The 22,506-nt window shown below is 34.6% G+C and overlaps 1 protein-coding gene across 2 annotated transcripts in view; it reads right to left on the bottom strand.

Annotated features, from left to right (window-relative positions):
- The window catches only part of SGCZ (sarcoglycan zeta), a 253,050-nt gene that overhangs the window by 6,333 nt on the left and 224,211 nt on the right, over positions 1-22,506 (bottom strand). For both annotated transcript variants that reach the window (XM_009277404.1, XM_019471552.1), the window contains 2 exons: positions 18,807-18,879; positions 4,746-4,869 (listed from right to left, as the gene is read on the bottom strand). In XM_009277404.1, coding sequence (XP_009275679.1) covers positions 4,746-4,869; positions 18,807-18,879 — 197 coding nt within the window. The remainder of the gene's footprint in view (positions 1-4,745; positions 4,870-18,806; positions 18,880-22,506) is intronic.

Genomic DNA, 22,506 nt, shown 5'->3' with positions numbered 1-22,506 from the left:
TTAAAAATTAAAAATAACATGGCATTCTAAGAATTTTAAATATCTGTTCTTAATAGAATTCTTGAAACCAACAATTAAAAAAATACAGAAAAATTTCCCTTCATTTCCACTAATCTCTTTCCTCCCAGACAACAGTGACAAGTCAATTGGTTAATACCATGAAAAAGGGCTGTGAAAACAAAATGCAGCACACATTTGTTAGACAATTTTTGGTGAATAAACAGTGGATCTTTGAGCTCTAGAGCCTGCCATTGCTTATTTTTTATCGAACTCGCTTCATCCATATCAAATGCTTAAATTTTTTTTTGCAGACGTTTAATCTCAGGCAAACATAACTTGGCTGAATTGAACTAATCTGCAAAATGTTGTTGCCTTTGATCAGCCATTTCTCCATAGTCATGGCAAGCAGCTCGCAGAACAAGGTAATTCCATTTCAGTGTATTTAAATAATTTAAAAAAATCCTTTTTTTTTTTTCTGTTTCAGAACATAAAAACCATCCACAAAACCCCCACCAAAAACAATGCTTTAAATGGTACTGTTGGTTGGGTTTACAAGTGAAGATTACTCCAGTTTTATTAAGTATTAATCTCTGTGTTAAATACATCTCCTGGACTTAGAGAGAGAACCAGATAGGATTATAGATCAAACGTTAATACTATATGCGTTTGTTAGTCTCTACAAATAATCTTGGGTGTATGCTTCATAAACTGTGCTGTGCTAAAACGGTAAATATAAACTTGGCCTCTTGTCTGCTACACTGATTTTGAGTAAACTTTGTCTGTTAAAGATCATTGCTCATTTTTGACAGCTATAAGCCTCACCAAGGCATCAGCCTCATTATGCCAGAAACAACCAAATATAGTCTACAAACGATGCTATGAAGGAGTGTAGTTTGACAAGGAAATACAAGGGCATAAAGAAGTAAATAGGAAAAAGGTCACAGACAGGGTGACTAATATGAACATGTTTGTAAAAATGAGAAGCCTCTGTGCCTCTTTCTCCTTTTATTTACTTGCTCTTTGATAGTCAATGGGATGCAATGAAAGTGCAGAGCCTAGCTTACAGAGAAGCTGCTTGCAAAAATAAATAGCTGCACAAGACTCATGAGTACTGAGGCTAGTTAGCAGCTTTCTTCAAAGGGTGATGTATCGTCAAAACCATTAAAATTAGTTGTTAGACCAACGAGTGGACAACATCAAATAATCCTTTAGGCTTGTTATCATTATATGATAATATGTTTCAGGTTCAATTCGAACATATTTTTATGCCTTGCAAAATCTAGTATCTACAGAATTCAAAACTGATCTGTACTTTTGCATTGTGTTTATGTGAAAGAAGCAGTAGTCAACTAGCAGTCATTGTGCTGAATTTCCAGGCAAGAAATGTTCTTTTTCTTCTTATGTGAACCAATAGATTCAGCTAGAGCCTGGAGCTTCACATTTCATTTTCCTTGTAAATGATTGCTGCTTTAAACCATTGGTTATGGTTTATTTATAGAATAATACATAGTTCACAACTAAATGCCAAGCTATAATTGAATCACAGGATTCTGCTGATGCCTCAACTCACAAGGGTGCAGCTCAAGAGCTTTATAAAGGGCAGCAGAATCTGAGTCTAAATTACAGTCCCCAGTATTCAGTCTGGGATCACGCATTATAATGCGTAATAGGGCTAAAAGGATTATTATAATATTGCAGTAAATAAAAGAAAATGTATCAAACAGCGGAATTCAGAGTGCTTGCAGAGGCTTTCAGTTTATGATGTGGGAGGCTAGAGATTATACTGCATGAGAAATAAGGCTAGAGGAAAAGTATTTCATAAACACATTTATGTTCTTAAATATATTCTGAAGTTATTCTTAAATAAAAGGAAAATATATGTTTCATATATTAATCTACAGTAAATTCATAATGTTCTGCTACATGGCTATAACTGGTTGATTCCAGATGCCACATAGCTATTTTCTGGCATAATAGGGCAATAATTTTTGTATATGAATTCATATATCTTTCATGATTTTTTGAATAAGCTTACAAACATTAAAAAGTTAAATTTAGTCAAGCGGTGTGAGAATAATACCAAAAGCTTGTATTTTTTCTAGTACAAAAAATGTCTTATCACAAAAATGATTCACAGATCCAATTCACAAAGACAACATTCTTTTATTAGTGAAAGAAACTTGACTGATAAAGCATGCATTTTTAGGCTAAAATGAAGATTATTTTTGACATAGATATTTTGGGTTTTTTTAGAATGTGTTTTCTTAAAAATGAGTAATGATAAACCCTTTACACTTTTTTCCATACTGTCTGCTAATCTGTGCTGTATCTGTAGGCTGTAAGCAGGGACATCAATCAATATTTTGTTATGTAGACATTTTATCCATCAGATGTTTACCCTGGTTCCTCACACCAGGCTGTAATTAGTCCAGCAATTCCCTAGTGTGGACACGGTAACTTCGCACAACCGGTGATGCTGTGGAAGCTCATCGTATGCCTTCCAAAGTGTTTCTGCATTTTCCTCTGACCCTCTGCAGTGTAAGAGATAAAATAGCAGACTATAAAGGCATTGGTCAGACCTCAGGATGGAATTTCTCTGTAGATTTAGGGTACAGTTCTTTACAGATCTTACTGGAATTGCAAGTATTCAAGAGATAATTAGATACTTTGAACTTTGTCGGATGTATGTTTACAGAACTGCTCCTTGGGAAAGAGTGGGGAAAGGTTGGTAGCTTGTTTTCTGATAACTATCAATCTAACATCTATGTGGGAAATCACAGATGTACAAAGTCTTACTTACCATGTAAAGGAATATAATGATTTTGAATATGAAGTTCAGCAAAGTCTGCTTTACACTGGCATTTTTTTTTCCTACAAAGCATTTAATACTGAATTGAATTCCAGTTCTGAATAATACATAATATAGTCATCATAATTTTTCTTGGGTTCCCATTCTCGAAGTCCAACTGAGGTCATAGGACATTATTTCCAAAACTACCTTTTCAGTAAGTGTAGTAAATACTTAAGAAAAATTAGATGTCATGCAATAAACTCACAGTGTTGATCTAGAGAAAAATGCCTGATGAATCCACAGATTAAATATTTGTACAATGCACCACAGAGATGCACGACAATAAACCAAGACATAGATACAACCATTGCTTCAGGGATCATGGGGGATTGAGGAAAGGTAACAGTCTTTCAGTTGGGTTTGGTTTGTTTTTCATTTACATTTGAGTATTACTTTTTCCCTCTGGCAATATCATGAAGGGAAAGAACAAAGAAATATATTCTTTTATGTTTAATTTATGTTAATAAATGTAGGAAACATACTAGATTGGGGCAGGTAGGGATTTATGGAGGGGAAGCAGGAAAGGTTACAGGAAGCTGTAGCCCCTGCAATAAAAATACCCACAGAAAGGACAAGGGTGAGGGAGGATGATATTTACTATCAAAAGAGGATTAGATTGTCCTTACTGCTATATCAGCAACTTTAGGAAACAGTAACAAAGACTTCATATTTAGAGAGGTGGTAAGCAATGATGAGAGATTGTGGGAAGAGCTGGCTTTTGGAGAAACTCAGAAATAAGATGGGGCATATGGTATATAAATATTTGAGGCTCTGAATTAGGAAAATATTGTGCTTTAATTATGCATGACAGATACTTGCATCAATAGAAAAATGTTATCAAAGTAGGCCTTTGATGCAGTATATTGGCCAAAAATGTTCCTGTCTGCATTGTAATGCAAAGAGTGTGAATTGCAGGGAATTAGCTGTCACAGATGTGAATGCTGTTTTTTTGTTTGTTGTTGCTTATTTGGATAGTTTGTAAAGTATCTGGGAACATTTGGTAGAAAATACAAAATACAAACACAAAAGGCAAAAAATTTCTAAAGAGCTCCATTCCCAATTAGATATTTACATTAAACAACTGGTTTTCCAAAAGTGCTGTAACCTGGCAAGTCCCACTAAGAACACTTATCCATTTCTCCAAAGTGCCTAATAGAAATCTGAGAGCCTTTGATACCTTTGCACAAGCTTTTTTTAATGATATATCATTTTAAGGATTGAAGATGAAAGGACTCTCATACCAGTAATCTTTCATGTGTTTCTGCAATACATGGATTGCCAACCAAACCAGTGACCCAATTTAAAATCTTTTTCATGAGTTCGCACAGGTTTACACATGAAGAATCTATACCAAAATCTTTTTATGATGAGCTGATCACTGAAACAAGACACTGATGAAACAGTACAGTGAATATACCATGTCTCTGTTACAGAGATAGTAACAGTTCAAGGAAATAAACCACATGTAGAGCAAATTTGTTAAACCTCTTCATGAGGTTTAATGAAGTATTAATCCAAATTAATCCAAACTTCTCTCTCTTAGTTTGTCAGATTCATCCAAAGTAATTTTTTACTGCCATCGCTTAGGTGTCTCTGTCCCATGGATATGCTGAAGGACTGGGTAGCTTTTTCCTTGACTCTTAGATTAAAAATAATTCTTAGCTATATTCATTTAACTAATCTTTTTTTTCAGTGTGAATGAAACTTAGTGAATCAAATATTTGCAAAAAACAAATAAGTATTAATAATTGAGCAAGCTAAACCAAAATCACTTTAACGTAGGCAAATGCAGAACACTTCTTGTGATGTTTACCTTGCTGCTGAATAAACTACCCTCACATCATCTGCGTTACGCTGGGCAGAGCTCTAGAACATTTCTACCAGCTGAACTTACCTCCCCTTCTGTGGACTGCAAGTGCAGTTCTTTCCTACAGGTAGCCTTTAAGTCTCCTGCAGCTGCATTGACTTGCACTCCTCTGGGTGCTTCCATCACCAAAGATCTAGTAGGAGATTCAAGTCTGAAAGACAAAAACAATCACTGAGAAAAAAATGCGCTGAATCAAACCACCAAAAACCACCCAGGCCCAAAACCCACAATGCACGTAGATATAAATGTATTTTGAAAGGTAAAGAAGTAAAAATGAGTTATACATGTGATTCTCTCACTACTCTTTACGGCCCAGGGAAAGAAAAAAAAAATTATGTGTTTAAATCTATTCCTATTTAAGACAGCATTTAAGCATATACTGATATAAGCTTGTCTGCTAAGTGATGCTTTCCGGCATTAGTACCTAATTTACTGACTGTACTAATGCTGAAATATAGGTACTTAAGAATCCACACGTCTCTGTGAGTGCTTCTGTAATGACAGGTTAGTAACGAGTCTGCTTAGTGACTGATGACAAATGTTCAACTAAATAAAAAGAAAATAAAACACTTAAAAAGTTTTAAATAATGATGTAAAACTGATTAGAATGACTTTGCCTTCACAGGCTCATTCATATTTCGGGTAGGTGTAGCAGCATTATGTATAAAGAAGAGAGGAAAAGAAAATCTGTTATGTCTCTATTACTGTGGGTTTTCTGCATGCTTTTTCTGTTCTGTAAAATACTCATTATGCTCTTTAACCCTGTTATAATAGAATTAAGATGCAGATACCTGGGTCTTGGCATCTTTCCTCAAAGCAACTATTGTTCTTCTACTGTCAGTCTTTCCATTTCTCTCTACCCTATTCTCAACATCCTCCATCAACCTTAATGCAGAACTATGATCCTTTCTTAGCTATGATGTCTCACAGTATTGTACAGGTTTCTCTTGAAAGGGAAGTACTAATGCAAGGATATCGTAGAAGTTGTGCTCACAAACTGACTAGGAAAGATGATCGGATGAAAACTGTATTGAACTAGGAAAAAAAAAATTGGATTCTGGTTGTGTTCAGCCGTAGACTTATTGCATAGCCCCATTAAGAGGGAGACAATTCTTTTAATCTATTTATATCCCAATAATATCATGACAGAACACAGTTCCACTTTATCTGAACACAGGCTTTTTGTAAGATGAAATATATTAATGGTAGAAATGTCTAGAATGAGTAGCTTGATGAAAACATTGTATTTCCCTCTTCAACAAATTGTATTTTGAGTGTTAGGTCACATCCATCCAAAAATATAATGAGGTGCTAGATTTATAAAGGAAAGAACAGTTTGACAAAGAATTTGCTACAGAAAAGCCAAATGAAAGATCTGTCAGGCAACGGAACAAGAGAATTTCAGTGCATTTCAACTATTCAATTTTTTAAGTGTACAGAATAGTGATGGATTATCATTTTGGAACCAAAATGCCACATTTGCATGCAAAGTAAGTCACTGAGACAGTGTCTGTGAAATATTTGTTTGTTACATGTCACTGACACTCAACAGGGAAAAGAGAAAAAAAAAGGAAAGCAATTGTTTGGCAACACAAAATGAAACTATTAAAAGCAGGTGTCCAGATAGAGGAAAACACTATTTGCAGCTACCTATATAAAAAAAGCATACATGGGATACATATAGATAGGAGAAAAATCTATATTTCTGTTAGTGCTAAGCCATTTTCTTTCATTTTTTTGACACTGTAGGGAGAAGTTAATAGAAGGTTCTGCAGTTCTTTGTACCAGGGAAGAATCTAAATATCATGAATTATTTAATCATCTACATCAGTGTTTTTCAGGTGGTGGTTTGTGAACTTCTGATGGCTATAAGACAGCAGAAAAAGAGCTTCCAAAACCTTTTAGAAACCGTATAAAGTTTAGAAATTAGGTTTTCAAAAGTACTCTGTTGCCTTAATGAGGTTTTACCTTGAATTTAAAAGGACACTGAATTGTATAAATGTTAAATGATTGGACGCTTCCATTCCATGTTTTTCAGCAGCATATTTTTGCGACTTATAACCTACTTTCCAGGAATATTAACATTTCTTAGTGGTTTCATCTGCCATTTCATAATCATGAAGACAAAAGAGCTCTTAAACACATTTATTGCATTGAATTGATGGGTATTAGCAAAGTCACAAATATTTCTGGTTTCATAACATCAAAACCACTCTCAGACCTGACTGAAATTTTTCAGCAGGTGGACAATAAAAATCTGTTTAGGAATATCTTTCAAGAAACTATTATTTTGTTTGAAGAATAAACTTTTTTTTTCCAAAGCACGTGACAGTGTCTAGCTCAGAGTTGTTTTGTCTAGTTTCATCAGTTTTTAATGAACTACATTAACAAAAATGACTTCCAATTTGTCTAAAATGAAGACATTTGGGCAATTAATTTCTGAATTTGAGAAGAAGTTGTTAATATCAGCCTTCTACACACTGTGGAGAAGAAATTTCTTTTTCAGACAATAGATTTTTTTTTAGCTGTTCCCTGAAATCAAATAATGTGGTAGAAATGACAATAAATGGCTGATGATCAGCAGAATAGTTTTTAAAACACCACCCATCTATTAGTAAAATTGAATGCCTAAATCTACTAATTTACTAATCTTATTATTCTTCTTTGGATGATCGACATTTGAAAAGTGACTTAGCTGCACAATCTGCAGCATGTTACTGGAAATGCAAAAGTCTATAAACATAGATTATTTCCTCAATGTTTTGAGATAAATTATGTTTGATATGCTGCTGCTTTATAATATTTTTTCTTTGTCATATTTCTGAAAGCTTTAATCTCTACCATAAACTTATTGTAACACTCCACATTGCAATACTCATCCCTCCAAGGAAAAATGCATTATTACAATAACATATCAAGAATTTGCTTTCCTTTCAGATTTACTGATGGCCTGTCACAGTGGCATTTACATCTATGAGTGAAACCTATTCATATAATTTAATTTTTCTTTCCCAAACAACAAACAGCTATGATGGAGAAAGTAACTACTGCTATTATTAGACAGAAACTACAACACTGTAGGAAAGACAAAGAGACTTTTAAAAAGAGGTTTTTAAATAATATAATCTGTCAATTCATTATATGTGATGCAGGCAGATGATATATCCCAAGCAGAGAAGGGCTTTTTTCTTTTTAATTATCAATATTTAATTTGGAAAAAAGATAAATTTCAGAGGATCAAAGCGATATGAATTGGAGTTGAATTCATTAAAGAATTATTGCTAAAAAAGGAAGCTTTTCAAATATCTTGAATATGTTCTTTTGAAGGTATTAAATTATTTCTCATCAGAAATGCAGAAACATTTATTTTTCATTTGGTATTTTCTGTTTACAAGCTGACCTAGATTGCATTAGAGAAAAATAATTTAAAAAATCACCCAAAAGGTTTCATTTTGGGTTTTAAGAAATATTTTAGATTTACCTCTTGCATAACCTTCATACTCACACGGGATATAATTTATCTATGTTAATTTTGTTCTGTTGGCTAGCAGAAGGTATTTCCTAAAATAGAAGGAAATAGAAGATTCTCCTGCGCAGATGTGAATAATTTATTTGCTTTGTGTCTATTTAAGCAGTGGATCCAACCCATGCTACTTAGTAAAACGACCGATATGAACCTCTACCAATTTGGAATTTGTATTCAAAACAGGGGATTAAAAAATATGCTGTCAACTAGAGATCGCACATGTAAAGCGGGTATTCATTTCCCCTTTACTGGCATCTTTACTCCTGGGGGTCAAGAAATACCTCAATACTTCCAAGTATTTAACTTTTATATATGATAGTCTTGCCAACATACGTTGTTGTGGGGTTTTCTCAGTTAGCACAGGAATCCTGTTATTAAAAAATGTTTTGCAAATATAGAACCAATGGAAAATCTACACATTGACTTGCTAACCTTTTGTAGATTTCTATGGATTAAAATATCTTGCTGCCTGTAGGTAAAGAGTTGTGGCAGACTGGGGCTGCAGAGTGGTAAGATACACAAAGAGGAGAAGGGAAGACAAATGGATGTGCCAAGGCTCTCTCTATCCCTCTTCCTACTTCTTCCTTGTAAACAAGCACTCCCAACCCTGAAACCGCATAGAATGCAGGGCCTTCCTCTTCCACAAGTGAAGCCATTTTGTTCCAAATTAGAATTAAGAATTTTTTTTAAAAATAATTTTGAAAATGTTGTTTTCCAGAAACCTCAAACAATTTTAAATATATATTCTTTCCATTTCTATTATTATGAAAAGAACAGCTGGCTGCCCTGACGCTCAAAGAAACTGTTTTCAAGAGTCGTCCAGTGAGACTAAGAGTCCTTAAAGGAGTCCACTGAACACTGATGGTGCTAGATAAAATTAGGGTTTCCATTCAGTCCATTTCCTGGAAGTCAGGCTGCAAGCTCCAGTAGTATGCATAAAGAATAACCAGGGACTTTTAGGATTATAGTGACAAAAAACCTGGAAGCCTTTTTTTAAGATATTGCAAGTATTCAAACAGGGGATTCTTGATTACCTGCTTTTAACATAACAGTGGAAATGCTATGAAATTAAAATTACTATTCACTCTTCACTCATTTCAATCTCATCACTTATACTATTTACAAGATTATACATGCATTTTTTAATATATATATAAAAGTGACTAAAAATCTCTTTTTGATACATTTACATGTATCAAAATGTGCACCTCTGCAAGATGCATATGAATCATTGTCAGAATAGTTATTTTTCTTGAAGCTTGTTGTATTCCGATGTTTTTAACATCTTATATTTTTATCTTATCTTTTTAACAACTTATATTTTCAGGATGAAATATTTTTTTTTATTGAAATGCAAGGGTAAATGTGCAGGCCTCATGAATCTTTAATATTGTTCACTGATCATCAGCTATCCTTTATCAAGAAGCAAAATTCTCATATGTTCACGTGAAGCTCTCTTTGATCTACGTGGGAACCTAACCTTTAAGGGCACAATTTGGCTACTTTGTGACTTCACAACATGAGTCTTAAGTAAGAGAAAGTTAAATAAATGGCCTAAACCAGTAAATATTAATATGACTTTTTTTTCCAATAACCAACTTTGCAACTCATGGACAATAAACTTGAATAAAGAGGAAACTTTCTTGACTTAAATCAGAACAGTAGAATGGCATTCAGTATAGCATTTCATGTTATGTCCATGCTCTGCATGTCACTGACTATGGCACGTGTCAGCATGCCCTTATTATAACTTCTGAAATTCTCATTAACCCAGAAATCACCTCACCGGGCTCAAATCTGAGTTCTAATTGCCCTGTACATGCCACTGGTTTCAGTTCAGTGGGTCTGCATTACCATAGCAACACCTGAAACAACTGAATATTTTAATGTTATTTGATATAGATGATAAATCAGAAAAACAATTTCCCCACATAGGGAAGTAAAGGATCTCTTCTGAGAATATAAAAAACATTAGTTACTGAGGAGGAAAAGCAAGGAATAAAATTTCATTGAAGAGCTTTTTGTGATGTTATTAAAGGACTAGAAAAAGTAAAGAAACATCAAGGAAAGGTGAGGAGTGCTGGAGAGAGCAAATGTTTAAAGCAAGAGCAAAATAAGCGGGTGATGTGAGGAAGGTTAAAGAGAACTTAATGCATGGTTGTTTCTTAGAGTGGGCGAGGGCATAGCCAGAATAGCTAAAGATAGGGAAACTATCAAAATCAGAAATAATATTAAGAACATAACAAACCAAAAACCTAACCAGAATCTCAGGTAGTAAAAAATCATGCATTCTAGAATGTAAAGTCCACTAAAACTCAAAACTCTGAAAATCAGGAAAATTAGTAGAAATGTAAGGTTTAGAACATGTGCTTTTATTTCTTAGAGAAATACCACAACATGCTTGAAAGTCTAAACTTTCAGGCTGTGAGGCAAATATTTGCATATGAGACAATCCAAAATAGTCCCTTAAGGAAAGGTATGGGAAAAGGATTCCTCATAGCGCTGACATCTTAGAGCTACCGCTATTCTACCCAAAACATTCCCCTCCCTATAATTTTCCTTACTTTTGTTCTGACCTGAAACCCCTTCTACACATGCCCTGCCACTCCACTAAACATCCTTACATGAAGTTTATTTTCTTTCCAGATATAGCTTCATTTCCTGAGTTGTCTTTCAAAATATATTTTCTTAAAATAGAAATCTATCTTGTCAGAAAGAGATTGAAGCAACATGCCCACAGATAATGCTCAAGTGGCTGTCAAGAGTAAGATCTGAACATAAAGCTCCTGGGGGAGGCTGAAGAGCCAAACTGGGCTCTTTGAACAACTGGAAACACATGAGAACTGGATGACATAAAATCTTCTCAGTTTTGAAAACCATTAGCTTCCTGTGATTAGGAAGTGACAGTCCAGACAACCTGTAATCTTCTAATGATATTTTCAATATTGTTTCCCTAAAGGGCCTTAAGCTGATATAAACGGATATATTTTAGCTGACATAAACTGCGACATGGTTTTGATCTACATCTTGAGGAAACTGCATCTCATGTGGAAAATTATTCTGCTGAAATTCCTTTGACAGGTCGGCTTCAACCTCTGCAGATTAAGCATAGCAGAGAGCTTGGAATATAGTCTCCAGTGGCTCATACTTGGACTGTATCTAAACAGTCCAAGAAGAAAATGGCCCCTTTGGCCCCTTAAAAAAAAAAAAAAAAAAGGTTTGGTGACTTTACTTTCAGTCACTTTTTTAGGGTAAGCACCATTTCGGAAAGAACTGGAGAGAGATTTTTTACCTTCTGCAAGACAAAATAGAGTGGTAGACTATGAAGAAGCCAAATAGCTTTTTTCTTTCTTTTTGGCAGTGAATTCTATCTTGAAATACAACTGAGGATAGAATCAAAATTGCAGGATAAGACATGTAAAATCATTCATTCTTCTCTACTGCTTAGGCTACCTCTGGAGTTCTCTGTATTATTATAGATATAAGCAATAGGAGCTGTTTGGTGGACTGTGGAACTAATAGTTTTATAAACTCATGTACTCCCTGTAACTATCCACCACACAACCCCTCATCCTCTGAACCTCCTTTTTCTTACACCCAGCCTGTATGAGCTTCAGATCCTTTGTCTGGCTCCAACATGGTGCTAGGACAAGAACCCAAACTGTACCCTCTGCACCCACAACCACAACACTGCTAGAAACTCCATGTCCTCCACGTACCATAACCATGACCTGACCATGAAGCAAGATATGTCAGAAGTTGAGGATAGTCTGAAGCCATGTGTGTACAAATGGGTAAACTGAGAGCACTAAATACTTATAATACTAGCTGATTTTCTGTTAGCATCACTAGTTAGGCACTCGTTTGCAGAAAACGCATAGAAACTTAAGGCTCTTTCACCTTTCTATCAAATATGGATGAAACTGCCTAGCTGCTTCACAAATTATCAGGAATATGAGGGGAGAGAATAGATAGACAGCAAAATTCAGAAGCCTTGTTTTCTTGGGAAAGTGGCTGAAGAGTGGCATAGAAAATGGAGATACTCCTGTGAAGGGGAAAAAAGAACAACTTGAGCGAAAAAATCTCTGGGGATTAATTTAGTATAAGGAAAGAATAAGGAAATTAAATGTTGCTCAAATGAAAAAAATATAAATAGCACTTTTTATTATTGCACTAGTAAGCCTATTCGCTTAAAATCATAAGAAAGACAGGAAATGAAAATATTATGGATGTTACAGTAGCATTACTTGGCCTTAATGATGTAGAGTACAAATTTTATGGACTATAAGTAGTATATCAAATCACATTTCATCAGAAAAATTACAGCAAAAAGGAGTATACGGGTATGGTGGAACAAGACTGTATTTGGTTTAGAATGCAAAGCATTTCAGAAATTAGTTCTGGCGCTGAGGGCTGTTGTTGAATTTCCATTTAAAAAAACAGTTAAACACATCTACCTGGAATATCTGTGAAAATGAAATACTTGAACAAAGCATGTGCTTTCGTATCTAGTGCTAGGCTGGAACTACATGGAACTAGAATTTCTTGATCACGCAGCAGCAGCTTGTGTCTGGAAGCGGTGTAACAGCCCTGGGGCAACCTCAGATGCAGCAAGCCTTGCTGGAGCTGAGAGCACGCAGCAGGGCACTATTGAAATCCAGAGCATCTCCCCCTGGGACTCCGAGCACCTCTGCTGGTCACAGCTGCTGTTAGACCTGAGCGGGCTTCATGTAAAGAAAGATCCTCAGCTGCCTTCACACTAATCTGCAGAGTGTAAAGTTGCCTTGTCTTTCATTAACTCAGCACTGCGCAAATGCTTTCTATGGCTCCAAGCTTTACATGGGTTTTGAGATAGGATTCATAGGGTATTATATTTACACTCATAACCCTCTTAGCCTGAGACAGCTATGCTTGGAGCCTATCCGTGCGTTCCTGAAACCATGGCATGGCATAATCATAAAGCAAACATAATCCAGTCACTGATAATAAAGAGCTTTAGTTGTCCCTGTTGTTCCTTTTGAAAGGCTATTGCAGAACCTCTTGCATCTGAGAGGCAGAATGCAAATTTCTATCTAGTATTTCATCCGATATTCACCATCATACTGCTGAGTTTCACAATATTCTTATTCTAGTGCTCAAGACTTTCTGATTGCCAGTGCTTCCAAACCTGTGTACCTCCTTCTAGCACAAAGAGAGTTATTAAAACTGGAAATAAGATCAGTCCTGAAGAAACTCTCCTTGCAATCTCCCTCCAGGCTGAAGGAGGGATTTGAACAATACATGCTTATTAGTACCACTTAAAATTTATTTAAATATACTCTTCTCTGTCTTGCCTTTTTATTTCTCATTAGATATAGCACTATATCAAATACTGTACTTAAACTCCATTCGACCTGTTTTCTGTTTTCTAGAAGATCAGGTATCTTATCAAGGGAAAAATATTTCTTTGGATTGGCACAATCTACCCACCTTCTATTTCATCCCAATATTTACTTGTCTTCAAGCCCTTCATAATTCTTTTCTTTAATGAATCTTTCAAAATAATATTGTAAAGCATTGCATACTAGTGAGTTCAGACTAAAGGGTCTAACATACTAGATGACTCTTTTAACCCATTTTTTCCATCCATTTCAATACACGCGCTACCTTTACCAAACCATCAGCCCCACAGTGTGTGTTTTCCACTTTGAAAGCTTTACTATAAATTTTGGCTATTTGACCTTATTTTCACACTTAGTTCTGTCACAGATCAGGGATAGAGATTATCCAGCATGCTAAATTAACCACACAAAACTCAATGAATTTTGCTATCTATTGTGATAGCAATACTTTTTTCCTTCATATCTCAGTTCCTACTAGAGCCTTTTCCCTTCTCCAATGTCAAATATAATCATCATCACTGAACACTAAAGCAAATTATTCTTTCAGTTTAAGAGCCATACCTAGTTACCTTTTGTTCCTACTGTGTCCTATCTGCATAGTAATTATAACCTTTTATTACTACCTTTCTTCTCTATTTCAATTTAAAAAAATATATATATATATAGGCATATATATATGTAAAAAAAGAAGCTTGATTTTTGGCAATTTTTCAAATTTTTACTACACACATCTCTATTTTTGTAGGAACATGTATGTTTAAAAAAAATAATCATACTTTCAACAGCTAGGGATAAGACTAAGCAAAGAAATTTCTGTCAATACACATGCCCAAGCACTGAAATAACTATTTAAACACCAAATACAAATTCTGAAAACTTAAATAGTAAATATTTCCACTTTATTAAAAAAGAATACTGAGAAAATAACTAGAACCTGACATCATTAAAATAGCATAGGAAGGAAGCTGGGTTTTTCTACTGCATCTTCTCCCTTTTGATGAGGTTTGGTTTATTATTTGATTGCTGGGTAAAATAGATGAGCAGAGTCCCAGTGCTTTTGTTACTCTCAGCCTGCTCAGATGACTAACAAGGTAATGTCAAAATTTCTTTTTGACGCCTTCTCTGGCTCCAGGCTTTTATAGAATAGATATTTTGCCCTATTAGTAAACCACCCATTAAATGCCACAAAAGATGGCTCTCGCAAACTACTGGGCAACTCTGAGTGAAACAGACCCCTTGTGCAAGATCTGTGTATTTTTAATTCTTATCAGAGGTAAGTAGGATCTTACTAGCTTGGGTGGTTCCTTGCTGCTTGATCAATTTTCATCTCATTATGCCCAGCATTAGCTTGCAGGATTAGCTGATAGTCAATGGTATGTGGGGCTTGACATAGAAGAGAAAAAAACCCTATTAAATTTGATCTTGCAGTTATCTCCAGAGAACAACAAATTAATTTACCCCCTTATTAAGGAGGTTATTGAGGGCAAAGCTATCTGCATTTAACTAGTCAGCCTCTTTTGTGCATGGATATTACCTATTAGTGCACCATGTTTTAATGCACTATTAGCCTAAAACCAATATTTGGGGACCTATTATATTGGCAGTTTAGTTTTCCTAACTGTGTTCCTGTGAGAAAAAGTAGCGAGAGAAATATGAAGATTAAATTATTAAGATATAATTCATTTTCCTGATTCTAAGGCATGATTCTTTTATGCTGCTTATCCCAGCTAATGAAAGTCAGATTTAATTAGTTTTTGGGATTTGACACAAAAGGGCTTACCAGCTTTCACAAAGGACTGTAGAAAAACATTTTCTGAAAGCAAAACCTTGCTAGCTATTATTTGAAAAAGTGAGACAGGAGAAAGATGTGACCAAAGTGGCTGGGCATATAGGAAGGAATTATTTTAAATCTCAACTGAATTTTATTTTTACACAACACATTTTTAATAGCAAATATTACAGATGTTTCTCTGTGTGAAGACCTCAAAATCTGATTATAGAACAAAGAGTGGCTGAGGCAAAGTTTAGATATGTGAAGCTGATATGAATCTGACTTTTTGTTTTTGGCTCCCTGTCCAGAATAGATTGAGCTAACATCCCAGGACTTTTGGGGCAAACACTATGAGCCTTGTGGGTATCAAAATCTTAGTCCAAATTTCATAGTTCAGTTTCATTCCCAGTAATCAAGGTGGTCAGAATTCCACTTTTTAAATTCAGTAGTGAATTGTTTGACATATCCAAGGTTATGAATAGTTTTCCAGCATCTTTTTTTTGGAGGGGAAAAAAAAAAGGTATTACTTAAATATACTCATATCTTGATGTCTGAGGTTTATTATTTGACCACAAATACATATTCCAACATGAAAAATATGGGATCATTTATATTTTAATTAAAAATATAATGTAAATTCTGTTATCTTTCAGCCCTGTATACAAGTATTCTCATAGCCTAAGATATTTGCATTTATGTACTGCAACTTGCTGTCATACTGCAATCACCTGCGTCCACTGAAAAAATGAACTTTAATGTCAACGCAGCAAACTTTCTACTCTCCCATGTTACCGTTAATTTCAAAAGTCCCAAGGCGCAGTGATGCGGCATTTGTAAAAATACATCTTTTTAGGACTGCCAGTATGGTCTACTGGACACTGGCTAAGTTTATACTAAAACATTAAAAAGTGGTAGGACCCAGGCCAGACCACTGGAACTCAATCATCTATGCAGCTAAATAGTTGCTGGCATATTTGAGAGTCAATTGAGAGTCAGTTACAACTCTTCCAAACAATTTACAGGCACTGTTTGAAGGATAGCATGAGTCAAAGACGATTCCCACTCGGCATTTAGGATGCAACTATTCTGTTTTAGAGGATAAAATGATTTTACAATATCAATGTAGTTGTATCAGTTGGGCCTGAGGCCAGAAAAGGGGTTCTGGTATTCTTTTGTTTCTGTGACAGAGGTAGCTTCTGAGGCCACAGGGAAATGTCATATTAGGGTTGGTGACCTCTTTGTTTGGGCATATTTGGCAAACAATCATTTAAACGGTAAACCACTGCTCTCTGACAACATTTTTTAAATTAGCAAAAAAAAGCCATTTTATTTTTTGGGAAAATGAATGCAGGTCTTGAACTTAAAAAAACCCCAAGCAACAGTTTGTTTGGGGTTTTTTTAAATCATTTGAAATATGATTAAAAGGCATATGATAACTGGAATTTTCAAAGGGATATATATGATCTGAATGTCTAACTGTATTTTGCTGTCAGAAGATATCACACAAACCCACAACTATTTATAGTTCTTTCAAGCTACAAGGTTAAAAAGGGTCTGCAGGTTACCCTCGAGAAGATTCATGTCAAAAGCCAAGAAAACTCTGTCCTAATAGTAGTTGTCACCATTTTAAGAAGCTTAAAATGACTTGAAAGTTTTAAAAAAGGAGTATCACTGAATCCTAGCTAATATATAGGAGTACATGTGTACAAAAGCTTGCAGAACACAATATAGACTGACTATATTAAGAATAAAATCACTTACGCATCAGCTAATGCTGCTTAACCAAACATCAGGTTTTTTAATAAAAAGTTTGGGTTAAGTTCATTATTAATGAGAGGGCAGAAAGTTGAATGGAAAATTCTCACTAATTTAAGTCCACCTTGGAAAAATGAGCTGAAGGAACGGTGGAGTTGAAAAACATGAAGCAACAATGGGCATCATAGGAACGAATAAAGCCAAAGGACAGGAGAGGTGAATGCCCAATATGTAAGTTTCACAAGCAACATGACGTAATTTTAACCCTAGTGAATCCTGAAGACACAGGGTTATCTGTTTTACCATACATTTGCACTCTGGTGTTTTTACTTAATTATTAGAAAGAGGTAGACAAAGCAACGTCTCCGCATTCTTTTGAGTGGGACAAGTTCCACCCTCTTACTCAAATTTTTGGACCCCTGAAAAAAAAAAGCTTGTTATGTTTCCACTTTGATTTCTGCTGAACTCCCTTTGATTAGAGACCATACCTACCTTGGTGGACATCACTAATAAACACCTTTACAACTACTCAACAAAGGACTGACAGGAGTCTTGGCAGGGGATAGGGATTTTTAAGATAAAAATCTAATGAGTAGGATCCCCTGGAAGACCCCGAATCATTACATTACCTTAAAATGTTTAGTGTAAATAATCAAACACAATCATTTACTTCTTACACCCCGCATACAATGGTCAAACTTGTCCACGTGGGCAGCTTCCTGCACATGATTTCTGCAACATCATTACTGGTTGATGACCCTAAATGCCTTTGCAAATATAGGGAAGGGCATTTAACAATGCTTTTCTGTAGCAATTCATTGTAAACACTGCTGGGCAGGTAAAGCGATAGATATATAATGTTTAGGAATCATAGTAGAATTTAATCAAAATCTACACTGTTTCTCTCCAGTTCTGCTGAGAGAAACACAAGGAAGGACCTTTGATTTTCTGCGATTGTCATATATTCTCATTAGTCATCCATATAAATTAGATTAGTATTTAACGGTACACATACATACACTTCAAGAAAAATCTTTCACTATAAACCTTTCTAAATTTTTTCTTTCCCAGTCTGTAGATGCTTTAGTAAGTCTTAGACTTGATCTTTTACTATTTACTTATTTCTCCACTTTTGTGACTATGTACAGAAAACTTTGGATTTTTTACATTTACAAATGTAGCCTCACTTGGCAATTAATTTTTGAAGTGTGTGTGTGTGTAGTATTCAAAAAACCTAACAACCCAGAAACACCACTTGAAGAAAAAATCTGGGACTGTTTACTTTAACTTGACTTATATCTTCTGTAACAGCTCATAAAAAAAAATCAAAATCTGGGTATGATGCTACTAAACAGTACTGTACTCATTTGACCTTAAAAACGCCTGACTATTCCAATCTCTGGGGAAAATATACTTCTCAAGGATTCTGCTACAGGAGGCAAGTCATTTATAAAAGTAATGTATCATACATTTTGTGTGACAAAAGTTTGTGGGGGTTTTTTGACTAAGAAAAAATTGGAGTCTACCAGTATTTTGGATATGTATGAGTCACTAAGTAGGCAGTATATATTATTATACAGATATTTGCTTTTAATCAAAAGACAATTATTTTTGAGAATACTTGATCTTAAAACAACTTTTTGAACACCACCTACTTGAGGTCTTGGGAAGGTTCTGCTCTGATATGGGGTGTCTCCACAGAGTGCCCAAACACTGCCCCTTCCGTGCCTAAAATACATAAATAAAATACAGTACAATTACTTTGGAAAGTAAAAACACATTGAAATGTATGACCACAAATTGACATTTTTAGGACAAAATATCTGATTGAATACTATATTAATGATTATCAATGTTTCTTCATATTTATGTTTGTATTTCTATATCAAAAACTGGACTGACATCATGTGAAACTTCAGACTTCTGCTTACCAGTAGATTAATTTCACATACAAACCTGAAAACTTTTATAGATCCAAACTTTTCAGCACTGACTTGCCTGAGTGCTCATCACAAGACTTTGGAGATGGATTGTTTTACAGATAAGGAAAAAAATATCATAGGTTTGTTTGACAAAAACACATTTTAGAAGTGTCTACTATTTTTTGCATGATGCTCATTTTGACTACTTAAATTGAGACGCCAAGCTTTCAAAAGTTTTGAAGTAACAGTCTACCAGCTGAAGTTGCTAGCCTGAATCTCAATATCTGACAGCTTCAGTTTCCTTCCATCAGACCTGTCTCATTGAAAACTTTTGTTCTCAAAGAAATTAAAGAGACTTATCTGGAATGTCCTTTGGTTTTAGTGTTGGTAGTGGACAGTCATGTATCTCCTACTGGGCACTCAAAATCAAGGCAAAGAAAATGGGTAACTATTTCATAAAACTGAATTGATTCTTTATTGTATTTTAATTTCTATAACTAGGTTTTAGAATGTTATATAATAACATTCTATAGATGTTACATAACATTTAATTTCTATAACTTTTCTACGACTAGGTCCAAGTTGCATATGATAATTCCACATTTTGAATTACATGACCAAGATTTTTCATTGAAAAACTCCTTTTCAATGAAAAATTAGGGTTCTGATAAATGTTCACTGAAGTTATTTGAAAAAAAGACAAATATTTTTATTTGAAAAAAAGACTCATATTTACACAATTCCTTTTTTAAATGCAATTATTTTTTAAGGAGAATGAAAAAAGACCAAAAAATTAATAAATATCTCATTACAGAAAGGTCTTTGTTAAAATAATAGAAAACTCAAGAAACTGACACATAGTGAACAGCACTATAAAATCAGTATTTCTTGTAACTCTCAGACACAAGGATTGAATGCATAACAGTCATTTATACTACTCAATTTACATTTAATAGATACCAATAGCCTACCTATGTTGTTAGGCATTCAAAAGTTTGACTTCTTTTTTTTCCCCTGAACCCTATACCCTATCGTCATGTCTATTTTTGTTTACTGAGTTGTCCAATGCCATTATTTTTGTCTTCCACTTATATAAACTTAGATTTGTGGTTTTTGTTTTGAACAATATCCAACTGCCTGTAAGCTTTTACTTTCCTTCTCTGAAGATGTGTACTGGGCACCATGTAATGAAAATAGCCTAGACCTATTGTATGAAAGTCTTTCCAACGGAGAACCACCAGTAAAAATGAAAGAACTGAATAAAAACACGTCTAAAACAGGTAATGCATTTACCTTCTACCACTAGAAAGAAGATCGAGGAAACTGTCTGGGATAATTATAGTTGATTAGTAACTATTCTGGGATTAATTGTCGTATTTCAACAACAGAAGTTTTCTTGTTTTCTGAGCCTTGAATTCTGAGTAAACTTAAAAATATACCAACAGTATCTCACAGTAGCTGTGTGTGAAGTGCTCAACAGAACAGAGGCACCACTCTAATTGTTACAATATTTTAAAAACAATAAAGTATTTTCAATTATTTAAATATTTTATTTAAACATTTCACAAGTATTTTCTGAAAGTTTTACTGTTAATGGAGATAGATATTTAGATGTTTTTGCAGTTAACCAATAGCATTTAGTAAACTGATTTTACCATTTTGTTACCAGGATTTGAAAGCAGAATGAGGCAATAGAGTGTTTAATTGATAATACCATTTTACAGCGTTAAAGAGAAAATGTCCTGAGCAAGAAGCTAAAAAAACCTAATTAAATTAAATTGCTGTCAGAAAATCATCATTGTTAGTCATCTTCTAAACCCCACTTCCATTTAAAAAAAAGAAAAACAGAAAAAAAAACCCCTTCATTGTAAAATACTCTACTGCTATGCAGCATCCAAGAGACGAAGAAGAGGGGATTTTTGACCTTTAAAGGACCCTTCCAACCCAAACTATTCTATGATTTCTGAGAGTAATGAAGTCAAGTCCTCGGTTTTTATCTCCAGAAATCTATAAGCTTTACAAATATCTTGGCAAAGCATACTGTAAACATTTTCATTACAACCGCTGCTTTGAAGATCTCGCAAGAAAACAACCAAATCCACTTTCTATAACCAAACTTTTCTGAGTGTTATGGAGAACCACAGGAGGGAAAAAACAGCATATCTTTTTACCTAAAAGGTATTCACAGGCAGAATCTGCTTTTTAAACCTGACATTGCCTTGCAATTCTGCTACCTTTAAGAGACAGGAATAGCATGTCTGCATAGTCAGGCTTTCTCTCACTCAAAAGAAATCTCACCCCCATCTATAACGGCATGCAAGAAATTCAACAGGAGCTGAATATCAGAAATTAAAGAATGTGCTTCCAGATCCCATTCACCTTTTTCATCAGCAAAATTAAATACTTTCAAGGCCAAGAGCTTTTTGTATTTTTGAAGGTGGTAATAGGATATGAAGATGTAAATAACTGAGCAGGATGCAGAATTGCCAGTCTTTACTTATGAGGAGACCACAGCTGTAATATTTGAAAGAGCAGAATTAATGCAAACATGTATAAAACGTCACTGTAGTATGGGTCAGACACTAAATCAATCAGAAATGCCAAGGATAATATTAGGCAAAGACTGATGACAAAAGATAAATGACAGATCGTTCTAAGCCAGCATTAGTATTTCCTCACTTTCAGCAGCATTTGTTTAAAAGATAAGAAGGCCTTTCTCCCCTAACAAAATAGAAATTTGGAAAGAAAGACCAAGTTTGTCCAAGGAGGCTGAAAATCCAGGCAGGTGGAATTAAGGATAAACTGATATAATTAAATAAAATATAGTTAAAACTCAAACCAAACGTGCTCCTTTTGCTATTTGAAGATATAATCCCACATACAGTTTTTTCTTCTCACATGGCCTCTGAAGTGAAAGTATAACAGTTCTTGTGGTAAATGTTTTATCCTCAAAAAATATGCTATCAACAAGTTCAAGAATATCTACAATTCCTTTTAATTTATACTGGAGGGAAAGCAGGCACTTACAATTATCCTGTTTTTAGTAAGAAAGGTGAAAAAGATCAGCCAGCCAGAATTTACTGATGTGCTTCCAGCAGTTGAACAGCAGAATCAAGAAAAATGGAAAGGGATTGTACAGTAAATAAAAGACATGGATCAGCATTACTTAAAAATACAGAATAGAAGAGAAACTATAGGAAGCTATTCTTTTAATATTTTAAAATTTTAATATTTTTTAATTTACTATGTGTAAATCTGTAGTGCTTTGATGGGAAGTTAGATCACGTAGTTCAGTACTGTATAGGAAAGGGTGATACAAACATACCTTTCTATGAATAATAAATATAACAATATAAATTAAGATTCAAAGTGAATAGCATGATATTTTTAATGAAAGTGTCCTGGTTTTGGCTGGGATAGCGTTAATTTTCTT

This window comes from Aptenodytes forsteri, unplaced genomic scaffold (genome assembly GCF_000699145.1).
Source record: "Aptenodytes forsteri isolate BGI_AS27 unplaced genomic scaffold, ASM69914v1 Scaffold65, whole genome shotgun sequence".
Classification (NCBI taxonomy): domain Eukaryota; kingdom Metazoa; phylum Chordata; class Aves; order Sphenisciformes; family Spheniscidae; genus Aptenodytes; species Aptenodytes forsteri.
Note: the sequence above shows the minus strand (reverse complement) of the source record. Positions and strands in the feature narration are given on the sequence as shown.